At 41.2% G+C, this 13,073-nt stretch overlaps 1 protein-coding gene across 1 annotated transcript in view; it reads left to right on the forward strand.

Moving 5' to 3' along the window:
• Positions 1–13,073, forward strand: part of FER1L6 (fer-1 like family member 6) — a 96,549-nt gene that overhangs the window by 79,522 nt on the left and 3,954 nt on the right. The window contains exons 33-36 of the mRNA XM_042464464.1: positions 882–970; positions 3,883–3,981; positions 8,418–8,659; positions 8,960–9,123. Coding sequence (XP_042320398.1) covers positions 882–970; positions 3,883–3,981; positions 8,418–8,659; positions 8,960–9,123 — 594 coding nt within the window. The remainder of the gene's footprint in view (positions 1–881; positions 971–3,882; positions 3,982–8,417; positions 8,660–8,959; positions 9,124–13,073) is intronic.

Consider the following 13,073-nt stretch of genomic DNA (forward strand, 5'->3'; position numbering starts at 1 on the left):
ATCTTTTTCTTTTCACAAATCCCATTTGCCCCCATAAAACTCAAGACAGCACATATCCATCCTGAGCTATCTTTGGTTTGGCCATGCATCCTACTTTATAGGGGACAGTCCTCTATTGGAAAGTCTGTCAGAAGAGAATCTTTTATTTGAAGTATCTCTGTTTGAAGTGCTGTATTCTATCCAGTCCTGTTTAAAGACTATAAGAAGTTCCTGAAATTGCCTCTTCACTGCTAGTACCTAGAGATGGCTGAGCAGACAGAAGGTCACTTAGCTAGAATATTCCCACACTGATGTATATTGTATTTCTGTTTGAATTATAGAAGCTTTTTCCAAGTCTCAACTCTAATCTCCATTTAGCCACAGAAATCCATTGTGTGACTTTGTGCAAGCTACACTCCCTCTGTCTAAGAGGAAGGCAATGGCAAACCCACTCTGAAGAAATATTGCCAAGAAAGCCCCATGATAGGGTTGCCATAAATCAGAAATTACTTGAAGACGTACAACAACAACAACAACAACAATCATCTAATTGCCAGACCCAGCTACAGTAGACTTACCATTATAGCAGTTGATTCAGTATGTTTATTCAAGCTGAGACTAGAAATTTGATTTAGGCCTCAGTTTGTAAGTGAATATGTGCATATATAAGGTCTTCTTTTGCACTCTTTTTGGGTATATATAGTTGACACTCCAGTTTCCATGAATGGAAAGGCTCCTCCTGTGCATAGAAAGGACTGTGAGCCAGCTTGTGGAAGGGGATACATAGTCTTTCTTGGGCCCTTTGTAGGGTGCAAAGGTGTGAGGGAGGCTGTAAACTAATCCTGTTATTTCTTAAATTAACTTGAGCCCCCTTCTGTGTGTTTATGTTTCCCTTCCTAAAGGGTCGTGTGCAGATGTGGGTGGACATGTTTCCCAAGGACATGCCTCTGCCAGGACCACCTGTTGATATTTCACCCAGAAAACCAAAAGGGTAATTATTTGCACACATTCTGTTCCTACATATACACATTTGCTAACTTCCAGCTAATAAACTGGGTTTCACAAGGTATTTTGCATTTCCCACTTAAATATTTCTAAATTTAAAACCAGAAGCGCTGTGTCTCAAAAAAACACCTCCCACATTCTATCCCTCAAAAACAATGTTTAAAAGTGAACCCATCTTAGTATAAAAGATGACTTAATGCCTTTACCAGAAGCCTGGTGGGGCAAAAAATGAAATTCCAAAGTATTTATAATACTTAAATAAGTCAAAAGTAAATACATCTGAGGGAGTAACTTCACATCTATGAAAGCTCATGACACCAACTTCTATCTTGCCCCTCCTTCTCCAGTGCCTTGGCTCCCTTGTTTGAGAGAGCCACAACACTGGAGAAGGTAGGGGGTGGGAAGAAGGCTTGACCAGGTGTCCCCCCCCTTGTCTGAGGTGTCTCAACATGCGGTCCATACCCCCACACCCCCACTCCTCCCTAGTGATGCCACTGGCAGTGGAAGCAGAGTTGCACATACATCAGTGTTCCATGTTGCAGTTGCACGTTGCCCATTGTGGCTGCACATTACACATTTCACATTAACCCTTTGTCATTGACATGTGTTGCATAATGTTGCTATTTTGCATGAGGGGTTGCATAGTGCTGGCATAGTGTATGTCCGCATGTGGATATTTATGTTATGCTCTGGGGATGTTGGACCACAGTGTCTAGGCATTGCAGCAGTCAAGGGTATGTTGCTATATTCTTTTTGGTGGCAATAAGGGTGGCAGCTCCTTAATTCACAGTTCTTTTGTACCCATCAGCTTCCTTCCACTTCCAGATACTTAATGAGGCCCTCTTAGACCATGTTGCTCAAAAATGTCTTAAAAAATGGATGTTGACCCTATTTTATTCCTCTTTCCTATCTGGTTAAACAGGTATTGTAGATTTTTAAAACAATATTAAAACCTGCAAGAGCTGACTGAATATTCACCTTATAAACACCAGTTCTTCTTTCAAGCTGACTTTTGCTCTTTGAGCAACACTGTCTCTGCCCAGCCTTCTTTTCTTGTATTGCACCGGTTTCATCAGAATGATCATAATCTTTGTCTCCAAATGTATTTTAATCTTTGCTGCTCTTTTAAGTGTCCATAGGTTTTGCACTGCCGCACAAATTTTGAACTATCATCTCTTGGAATAAATGTAGAACATCTGTCCATTGGCCTTCATTTGGAACCAATCTCGATATTTGTTTGGACCCTAGGATTTTGAGAAAATTGACAATGCCTGCATACTTTCTGATAATAAAATATTTAACTTCATCAAATTAGCAGTCAGCCAGAGAGAGTATAATGAATACCGAACAGATATAAAGAACAAGGGAAAATTCAAGGCTCATTTAAAAGGAACTTAATAAGGATTGTGGGGTAGTTTGGAGGAAAAATTAATATATCAGTTATGTTCAGTCTGAAGCTGACTCGGCCAAAAGCACCCCATAAAACTTTTGCTTTGGTCCATGAGGAATTAATGAAGGGCTCTAAGTAGTCACTTTCATAGACTCTAATTTGTTTTTTAATATAAGCTATCAATTAAGCATTTTTCTAGCAAGACAGATATAGATTTAATACATACCAATCATGTAAGCACAGAAATTTGATTCATAGCATTAGAAGCAGAAAAATCAAACGTCCAGGCTATTGGCATGTACCTACCTGAAGCTGCAAAATAAAGCTGCTTCTGACCACTGTTTAAATGATGTATGCATCCTACGAGGCCAGAAGCCGCACCAAAGCCACGATCCAGTCCTAAGGACTGGAGCACAGCTTTGATACAACTTCTGACCTCTTAAGATGTGTGTGTCATTTAAACGGCATACCGCCAAAGTGACCCAAAGCAGCTTTATTTTGGCCTGTCTGTACGGGCCCTAAGTCTTCCTAAGACTGAGATTTCCTCAAGGATATGTGCCTCAGTGATTAGACTTGCAAATTAAGACCATGTTTACTTTCTGATGATCAATCCAGAACAAAGCATAATCAATTTCAAAATGCTGAAGTGAGGGAAAGCACATGCTTTGAGAGCTAGACGTCTTTCACCACTTGGGAGACCACTTCTTTTAAATATATGTTGAGCATAATAGTATAGTTTGACCCTCAGCCTAGCCTCTACCTCATGACTGGGAAACGTTTATCCTGGAGATGTTTTGGACTACAGCTTATATACGTCCTTATCACTGGTCAGGGGTTTCTCATCCATGCCCTATATCATTACGTTACAATTGTGACGTCTTCTTCCAAAAGAATGCTGTGGACTGTAGGTCTGTAAGTGGTGTAAAGATCTTTTACACTGTGTGGAGAACATGTGATCTTCCAGGTGTTGTTTTTGGATTCCAACCCCAACCAGTATGGCGAATGGTCAGAGATAATTTAAGCTGAAATTGCAAAACATCTAGAGAACTAAGGACCCTTCCTAAAACTTTTCAGAAGCATTCGACAAACTACACTTCCCACAGTTCTTGGTGGGGGAGCTATGACCATTATAATAATTAAAAGCTAATGTATGCTTGCAATGTAGATATATTCTGAGCAATTTTATCCCATACAGTAAGTGAACCATGAAAGAGATATAAGGTACGTAAAAAGATCTTGTTGCAGCTTTGAGACTAACTGAAAGAAAGAAGCTGGTAGCATGAGCTTTCGTAGACTCGAGTCTACTTCCATTTCATTTAAACATCAAAAGCAAAAGTGTCAAGCCCCCAATTTCCTCAAATCCACTTACTTTTATTGTGTTTATTATGTTGTAATTTGTCCCCAGAAATGCAACCAAAATGCTTTGAGTACAGATGAGGAAGCAACGTGTAGCTAATGTAATTTCTCATTCCATTTTGGCTCTTTCCTAACTAACCAACCTCAACCAGTTATGAACTAAGAGTGATAATCTGGAATACCGAAGATGTTATTTTGGAAGATGAGAATATTTTCACAGGACAAAAATCAAGTGACATCTATGTAAAAGGGTAAGTTCACCCAGGCACAGCCTGTGAAGCTCTTCATATATTCGTTGACAGGTGAATTAATTTATGACCCTAGCCGTCCATCTGAAATGAGTCACAGTGGTATTAACAAGCCCTCTGTGTGCATATGGATGACAAGTCTGAGGCCATGGCATTTTGCAGCAATGGCTCATCAGAAAGTCAATCCCTGACTAGAATTAAACAGGCACAGAGCTGGAATGCATGGAAAATGAGGCCCTGCAATGCTAATAATAATAATAATACAAAACCCCCAGAATTTTAAACTTACACAGAACCAATTCACATATGGCCTTGGAACAGTCCCAGTCTGGCAGAAATAGTCCTGAACAATTCTCTGTCATCACATTTTCCAGCAATTTTTAAATGCCCCCAGTTTCTCTGTCCTCCTCTCACTTTACTCCTTTGTTCTCAGGTTATTTCAGTTGCTGCAAACTGAGTTCAAAATGCAAAAATAGTTTGTATCCATTAAATTCAGCAGCGGGTGGAGAGGAGAGGAGAGGGCAGAGTCTTACCCATCCCACAAGGCTTAAACAGCTGCAGCCTTTTGTAGTTTGTGTTTCTTCCTCATTAATAACATTTGCCATCCTGACAGCACTGTGATGTTGCTTGGGCACACAGGTCCTAGTTATCATCCGTCAAATTTTGGATGCTTCCTAGGAAGTTTTGTTTTATCACATGGAGATCTAAAATGGAATTGTGGTGGCTGGGGGAGCAAAGCAGTGGGTCTATTGCCTCACTGGAGTATTCTCATCACTCCTCTCCCCACAACTAGTGGTCTCCTGTCATTGTTTAAGCCCTTCTGGAAATTTTCATCTGCCATCTCCAATGTGCTGTAGAATCAGAGGTCAAATTCTGGGACAGTTTAAGGAAAGGGCCATCAACTTTGCACCCAAAACACTTTGTTCCAGGGCCTTTCTTTAACTACCATAATCAGGAAGAGAGTCTGAGGAGAAGAGATAAGCTGGGATATTTTAACAGCAGCTGAAAAAGTGGGACCACAGACAATTATTTGGTATTGTTTCATACCGGGACAAACGGAAAGTAGAATTACTTTATTAATGCATTTCAAGATCTCCTTATATCTCAAGACTTCTAAGTGGTTTGCAAAGCTGAAAGCAATTCAGTTAAATAACACTAAAAACCTTTAAAATGAGCAGCTAAAATCAGTTTAAAGCTCAGGATTACGATACCTGAAAGATGTCTGTTTCCATGTAAGTGTAGCCAAAAATGAGAGATCTTCAACAGAGGCTCTGCTGAGTCTCCTACCACCACCTACACCTAAGAAGCTAGGCTGGCAAATACATGGGTCTTTTTCCTGTAGCAGCACTTCCACTTTGGTATCCTCTACCTTTACTGAACTTCAAACTGTTGATTAAAACTACCCCATTTGGTCATAGAATCGGGGGGGGGGGGGGGTTATCACACAGAAGCTTACCATCCTTGAAACATCACCAAGTCGTCCATAAAGCATAAGAGTGTGATCGCTGGTCACGCTTCTCCCCTGTGATTAAATCATCATGGAGGCATCCCATCATTAAAGTGTTCGTGGAGCAGCCACTTCTCCACATAACAGAAGTTCCCTTTATGCAGAAAAATGGCTGCTCCACAAACGCTTTAATGATGGGACGCCTCCATGACGATGTAATCATGGGAGACAAGTGCGACCGGCAATCACACACTTGCGCTTTGCGGATGATTTAGCAATGTTTCAGGGATTGTAAGCCTCCATGTGATAATCCTCATAGAATTGGAAGAGACCACAAGGGTCATCCATTCCAATACACCACCAAAGCACTCCCAACAGATGGCCATCCAGCCTTTGTTTATAAACTTCCAAAGAAGGAGACTCCACCACACTCCGAGACAGCATATTCCACTCTCAAACAACTCTTACCCTCAGGAAGTTCTTCCTAATGTTTAAGTAGAATCTTTTTTCCTGTAGTTTGAACCCATTGCACCATGTCCTATTCTCTGGAGCACCAGAAAACAAACTTGCTCCACCCTCAGTATTACATCCCTTCAAATATTTAAACATGGCTATTATGTCAGCCCTTAAACTTCTCTTCCTCAAGCTAAACCTACCCAACTCCCTAAGGCACTCCTCATAAGTTATGGTTGCTAGACTTTTCACCATTTTGGATGCCCTCAGGCCTTTGATTTTCAAATGTTTGTTTAATCTGTTCCAAAAGAATGTTATGCACCTACGTTTTATTGTAAATCACTTTGGTTTACTATAATCAGCACATTTAACATGCTTTGTTGAATTTTTAATAAAAGTCTTGGGTATCTTAATTGTTAGCAGCATTTTTTTTTTGCTGGTAAAATTTCAGTTCACCATGAATTCCACAGCAAACCCCCAGGACCTCCTAAGGTTCCTATTTCAACCCTGAGAATGGTATTAGATGGAGTAAGTTATTTTCCAGTAACTTGAACACATGGGGAAACTGATTTGGGAGAAAGTGTCCATGTCAGGTATTTGTGTTCTAAACTCTTTAGTAATTTAAATGGAATATCCAATGCTTTGAATTTAGCTGGTCATCAAACATTCACCTTTAATACTGGTTCCAATCATCCATTTTGGTAAGGTTCCTAAAATTTTGTTTCCTTTCATTATGGAACCTTACTTTCCACTGTAGAATCTCTTTAGAGATGAATGTGTATCTGGCTATGTGAACAGATCTTCTCCTTCAGGAAGGATGGCAATGTGTCCTACTTTATAGAGGACAACACTCTGTTTGAAGAGGATTAGATCTGCTGTAACTTAAAACACGTTCTCATAATCTCTCTGCTAGTTCTAAGCCACAGTTATACTAAAAGCTAAGCCATAGGGTGTTAATAAAACAGCTGAATGATTAAATCCTAACAAGAAGCCATTTAAATAAAATTTCTTCCACCACCATTCCTTCACAGTCTTTTCTTTCATTTTAAAGAGCATTTTATAGCCAGGGTCTGACTGGTCATATACATGGTTTCAGTAGTACATTTTCCTTTCAGAATGTATTCTTCCTCTCTACAAGTAGGCATCAGAGCTGCAGCAGGGCATTTCATTTGATTCCTGTAGTCATGAAGAAATTTGCATATAATAACTACATATACTAGAGTATTCCTTTATTTTTATCAGGGCTGCAAGCAGTTTAGTGGTTTTTACTTTGTTATTTGCTGTAAAACAGAAGGAAGGTCAAATCTGTTGTAAAGTACAAGGTAAGTGAAGGCAGGAGGCATAAAAGGTGTGTTGTGTGCATCACAACAGAAAGGATAGATACAGCTAAGTAAAGTTCCCCACATCCATAAGACCACTCTTATACTGCATCTACACTGTAGAAATAATGCAGTTGGACACTACTTTAAGTGTTGTAGGTCCATCCCACAGAATACTGTGATTTGAAGGTCTTTAGTCTTCTCTGCCAAAAGCGTGGTGGTGTCTCACAAAACTACAGATCCCAGGATTCTGTAGGATGGAGTCATGGCAGCTAAAGTGGTGTCAAACTGCATTATTTCTGCAGTGTAGATGCACCTTTAGTCTAGGACTTCAAACAGGATTGGGCAACTTCATTAGGCCCATGGGCCAATTCGAGGCTCCTGGGAACTCCTAGAAGCTAAATAGGCTAACACAAATGTCAAAAAGGGTGGCTGGGAAAATCCAGAAGTGACTGTACTTGTGGATATTAAGTAGTGGAATAGGATCTGCAACCTTTTTAAAAGTGAGAAGAAAAGTTTTAAAAGCTTCTGGAGGCTTCTAGGGACAGAATTCTTTTTAGAGGACTGTAAAAAATAAGCATGGGAGCCACATGTAACCCTCAGGGCATATTTTGCCCAACTCTGACTAAAATTTCCTAGTAGCATAACAGAGTGCTGAGAAAGAAGAGAGGGCATGGGTACTAGCCAATTGGTACTGTCAGGTTCTGGCTTTTGTTACACAAACTCAGGAGAGAGAGAAAAAACTCACAAAAGTTACTTCTTTAGACTATACTCCCAGGATTCCACAGCTGACATGCCCAGTGGAAATGATGTTAGGGGATTCTAGGAATAGCAGTCCAAAATGAGTTTTCTGAGTTCTGGAAGGGAGCAGGATGCACTGAACACAAAGGGCTTCCTGGTAAGAATTTTGTTGTATGCACATAATGGGCAACTCACAGGGTTTCAGATGCATTCCTTGGAAATGTTAAAAAGGAAAACAGAAAGTTGGGCACCTACTAGTCCATCATGCTTTAGTCAAAGCTTGGAATAATTTTTGGCAGATTCTGAGATTCAGGGAATATTTTTTCTAAGCTCTGGTTTTCAGCATAGATACAGTAGCTGGCCTTATACAGAGAGCTGGAACTAGTTTACCTGTCAAGTCTCTTTCATAGATGTGAAGTTACTCCCTCAGATGTATTTACTTTTACCATGTCATCTGGTTCTTACTTGTTTTTCACCAGGTGGTTGAAAGGCCTTGAAGATGATAAACAGGAGACAGATGTGCATTATAATTCTTTGACTGGAGAAGGGAATTTCAACTGGCGCTTTGTGTTCCCATTCCATTATCTCCCGGCTGAGAAGCAAGTGGTGGTCTCCAAGAGGGAGAATATCTTTTCCTTGGACAAAACAGAACGCAAAATTCCTGCAGAACTGGTGCTCCAAGTGTGGGACTTTGAGAGGCTTTCTTCTGATGACTTTCTGGGTAAGCCCTTAAACTAAGTGGAAATGACTGTGATTTGAACTAGAGGCTAGCAGCACTTTTTCTGCCCATTTCTGTATGATGCTCATCCTGTCAGCGGTTTGCAGCCTGCTGGCAAAAGGAGGGTACCAGTGGAATATCAAAATGGTGGGAGCTGTCATGTACAGGAACATTTTCTCATGCATCTTAGGAAGTAAGTTAGAGCTTGAGAAAGTTTATCTGAGCTGGAAGTTGTTCTGGGATAATTGCATTGCTTAGTAGGTCTTTGAATGATGTTGAATTTTATTTCCCCACCCCTCCCAGGCTCCCTTGAAATGAACCTGAATGGTTTTCCTCGAGCAGCCAAAACGGCCAAACGCTGTGACATAAGCATGGTAACTGCAGTCAGCGAGGAGAACAAGATTTCCATATTCCAGCAAAAGCGAGTCAGAGGCTGGTGGCCTTTTGTCAAAGCTGGAGAACTCACGGTAAATCACCCAAGATTGCTTTTTGAAAAGGGGGGAAAAAATCTTGAATGCTGATACTAATGAAGGTTGTTTTTCAATAAAGAAATGTAGTGGTAACTAGTTATTTCCATGTCCATGGGGGAAAGAGCTTCCTCCACATTTTTGACTGAACTTTAAAGAAAATATTGAAGGTGCTGAAGTTATAGAATTTACCACTTTGGATAGTTCTTTTAAAGTTTGGACTAAAACATGGATCTGGTTCACTTCCACTGGCATGGAAGACACCAGCCAAGAGGTTATGAATGATGTGAAGAGTCAAATATGTGCAAATGCACATGTGTACATGTGTGTGGGGAAGTGTGTCTGCATTTAAATCCCATATATTTTGATGGGCAAACATGCATGTCCACACATGAGGCCGCTTAGAAAGAAATGTCACCATGTGGTCCATAGTTGTGGATTCATAGAGTTTGGCCATCTGCCTCAATCCCCTGCCAGGTAAAATAAAAGAGAGGAATGAGGCAATAACTTCATTAGAACACAAATATATCATGAAAAGGGGAACTTCCAAATCCTTCAGAATTCTTCCTCAGGCTGTAAGACAAATCCCTTGGTTATTAAATTTAGCCAAGATGACTTTGAACTCTTCTGCTTTTCTCCTCTGCCTGCACACTTCCCAAGTTGTGAAACACTAAACTGGATCACTTGATTAAGTAAGAAACTTGGTGAGAATGGTCCCCCCCCCCACATATTTTGGGGAACTTTTGGGGACAAAACCAATTTTTGAACTTTTTTGTGGGGATGCAGCTCTCCGAGTTCTCCTGGGAACCAATCCTCCCCCCTCTAGCCTCTCACAGTTTCCCACTTCTCATTTAGAGCAAGGTGGGAATTGTATTGGTTCGGCTCTGAATGCTGTCAGACTCCACCAGCATTCTTCACCATTGGCTGTGCTGGCTATGTATGATGCAAGTTTCAGTCCATAACATCAAGAAAGCCATATAATTTCCAATCTGATCTAGACCAAGTCTGGGGAAAAGTCTGAGGAAAGTGACCATTTTGTTGGAGTGCAGGTTGTTCAGTTTTTCACTATTGCTGAACCACCCCAAAATGTCTAGTGCACTGCCCTTGTGCTTCCCATCCCCATTGTAGGGATTGTGTTTGTCTTCTTTGGTGAAATGTGGTTTCTGAAGTATCATATATATATATATATATATATATATATATATATATATATATATATATCATGTACTCTTAATTTGTGACTACTACTGTTTTTCACACCAGAGGGATATACAGCTGAGATTCTTCCCCTCCTCCCCAGTCCTGGACATACAATCTTATGCCGTTTAATTTTCTCACTATAATTTCCATGGAGTTACTTTATACTTCTTTATATTGTTGCTAAATTAAATTACAAAGGGAGGTAAAAAGGAATGGTGGGAAACATGTAGGTTTAATGTGCATCTGAGGAATTGCCATTCAATTTGGAATTATGAAGAAGAAGAAAAACCCTGCTGCAATGTATTTGAACTAGTACTTGTTTTAGCTTTTGTCCCAGTATGGAGAAAATTTTTGTCAGTGAAATATGAGAAGCCAGAAGCAAATGGATTAAGACTTCCAGTTGTGACAGGGAGGGATTTCAATTCCCTGCCTAGAGATCCAAGCTGCTGAGGAGAAAATCAGTGCTCTCCCATAACTATTGGTCATCCTTGTTCAGTTGCTTTCTGGCTTCTAAAAATATCATCAGCTAGGTTATTTTCCCCCCTGCAGCTTTACTTATTACTTTGATGAATCAGACCCAGTCTATGAAAACTTATGCTACAACCTTCTTTCTCTCTGTTAGTCTCAAATGTACTACAAGATCCCTTTTTATTACAATGCATTTGCAGTGGTTGTGCATTTTAATGTTGGACTGGGACTTGGAAAATTCATATTCACGTTACCATTGAGCCATGAAACTTGGTGCAGTCACTTTCTCTCTCAGTCTGATCTACCTCTCAGGGTTGTTGTAAAGCTAAAATTGAGAAGAGGAGAGCCATATGCCTCACTTGGAAAGTTTTGAATAAGAAAAGGCTGAATATAGATGTAACTAAATTATCATACTGGGGTGATTTCCATTACAATAGAGCTTGTGGAATGAGCAAGAGCATACCTCAATAGAACCATTTCATTCTGCGCAGTCACATGAAAGAAATGATTCGCAAACAGGAGAAGCTTTTCCATGAAGCTTGTTTTCCATGTTCCCTAAAATATTATACAGTCACATGCATGTGTTTTTGATACAGTAAAGTCAATTCATATTCTTGTGGGCTTCCACAGTCACAAGAATGCAGCATGTTGTGCTTCTACATTTCTGCATTCCCAGAATTGTTAGCACTTTTGGTGGCTTATTAAAAGGAGTTCTCCGTTAATGCGAAGTTGGGCACCAGCAACAGTTCGCATGCACACTGCCCATGGGATAGTTTCAATGTTGTGTGAAAATCTTTGGCCATACACATGTTAATGTTACTATTGTGCCAGTTTTTACCCCAGTGTGATAATCTCCAGTACATGAATAAATAAACAAACCAGTCATTGGAGTTTATCAAATGGGAGGAATTTCTCTTAAATTCGAATGAAAAGAAAGTGGGGCCAGAATGCATTCACTTAAAGTCTCTAGTTTCGCGCAATTACGTGATTACGCATTGCATTCAAACTGACTCCACCTTGCCTGAAAATAGCATGCCATTGCCCGAATTTGCGTGTGGCAGTCTATCACGCAATAACATGAAACCACATGATTGTATTCGGACTGACTTCCCATTGCCTGAATTGGTGTGTAGTGGGTTATCATGCAATAACGTTAAACCCCATGATTGCGTTCAGATTGCCATCGGATTATACTTCCAATTCCCCTTGTCTGATAAACTCCATTGTGTTGGGTGCACATTGGGTTTTCTAATATATGCTGCTTATTAGCAATCCAAGTGACATTAGTACTTTCTTGACTCAGGCGGGTTATAGACCGCCCATTTGGGGCGGTTTGCACCCGCCCCTTTCCCCAGTGTATCGGGGCCTCAGTGTGCAGAGCGGCAGCCGCTGAGGCCCCGATCCACCGCTTTTCAGGCTGCGGGGAAGCAGCAAAACGCCACTTCCCCGCAGCCTGAAAAGGGGTGTCCCTGGGGCTTCAAGCCCCAAGGACACCCCGTGGCAGCGGGGAGAAGGAGAAAGGGGCCGCTTGGCCCCTTTCTCTTTTAGTCCGCTGGGTGCAGCCGTCTGAAGGCTGTGCCCAGTGGACTAAACCAGGAAGGAGCTCCGAAACGGAGCTCCTTCCTGCTCCGTGTTCAGGGCGCACTAAGTGCCCTGGCGTGGAGCAAGGACATCATGTCCGCGCCGCCCCGTCTAGAGGCAGCGCGGCCGTGACGTCCTCACGGCGGTGGCCATATGGAAGGGCCGCTGCCGTTTAGTGCGTGACGAGCACGCACTAGGGTTAGGGCGGTGCGGAAGCACCACCCTTTTGTAACCCTAGTGCGTGCTCGTCACGCACTAAAGTGCCAGTCTGTAACCGGCCTCAGAAAAACAAATTTTAAAGGCTTATCAAGCCTTCCTCCAAGTACTAAGCTTGTACCAAGTACTAAACACATGCACTAAGTTTCTTTTCAAGCTCAGATTTTAACACTGGAAGGAAGGCAGACACAAGGAGGACCAGGAAATTTGTTTTTCCCATTGCTACTTATTGACTTTGGGAGCACTGGGGAAATTATGTTTCCGAGTGTTTTTTGTGCCTAGCATGCAGCCATAACAGCCTGCCAAGTATCAGAGACAGAGGGAGAAGAAGTAGTTTATCTGACCAGTAGTAAAGGAAATCAAGGAAGAGTACGTAAATTGGAGAGAAAGAAACCCAATGGTGGCACTGAGAGATAGATAGGGTCCTGCCATACTTTCTCTGATATCGTTGAGTCTTGGAATTAATGCTGTCTTCTGATTTCAGG

The sequence above is a fragment of the Sceloporus undulatus genome, chromosome 4 (genome assembly GCF_019175285.1).
Source record: "Sceloporus undulatus isolate JIND9_A2432 ecotype Alabama chromosome 4, SceUnd_v1.1, whole genome shotgun sequence".
NCBI lineage: Eukaryota > Metazoa > Chordata > Lepidosauria > Squamata > Phrynosomatidae > Sceloporus > Sceloporus undulatus.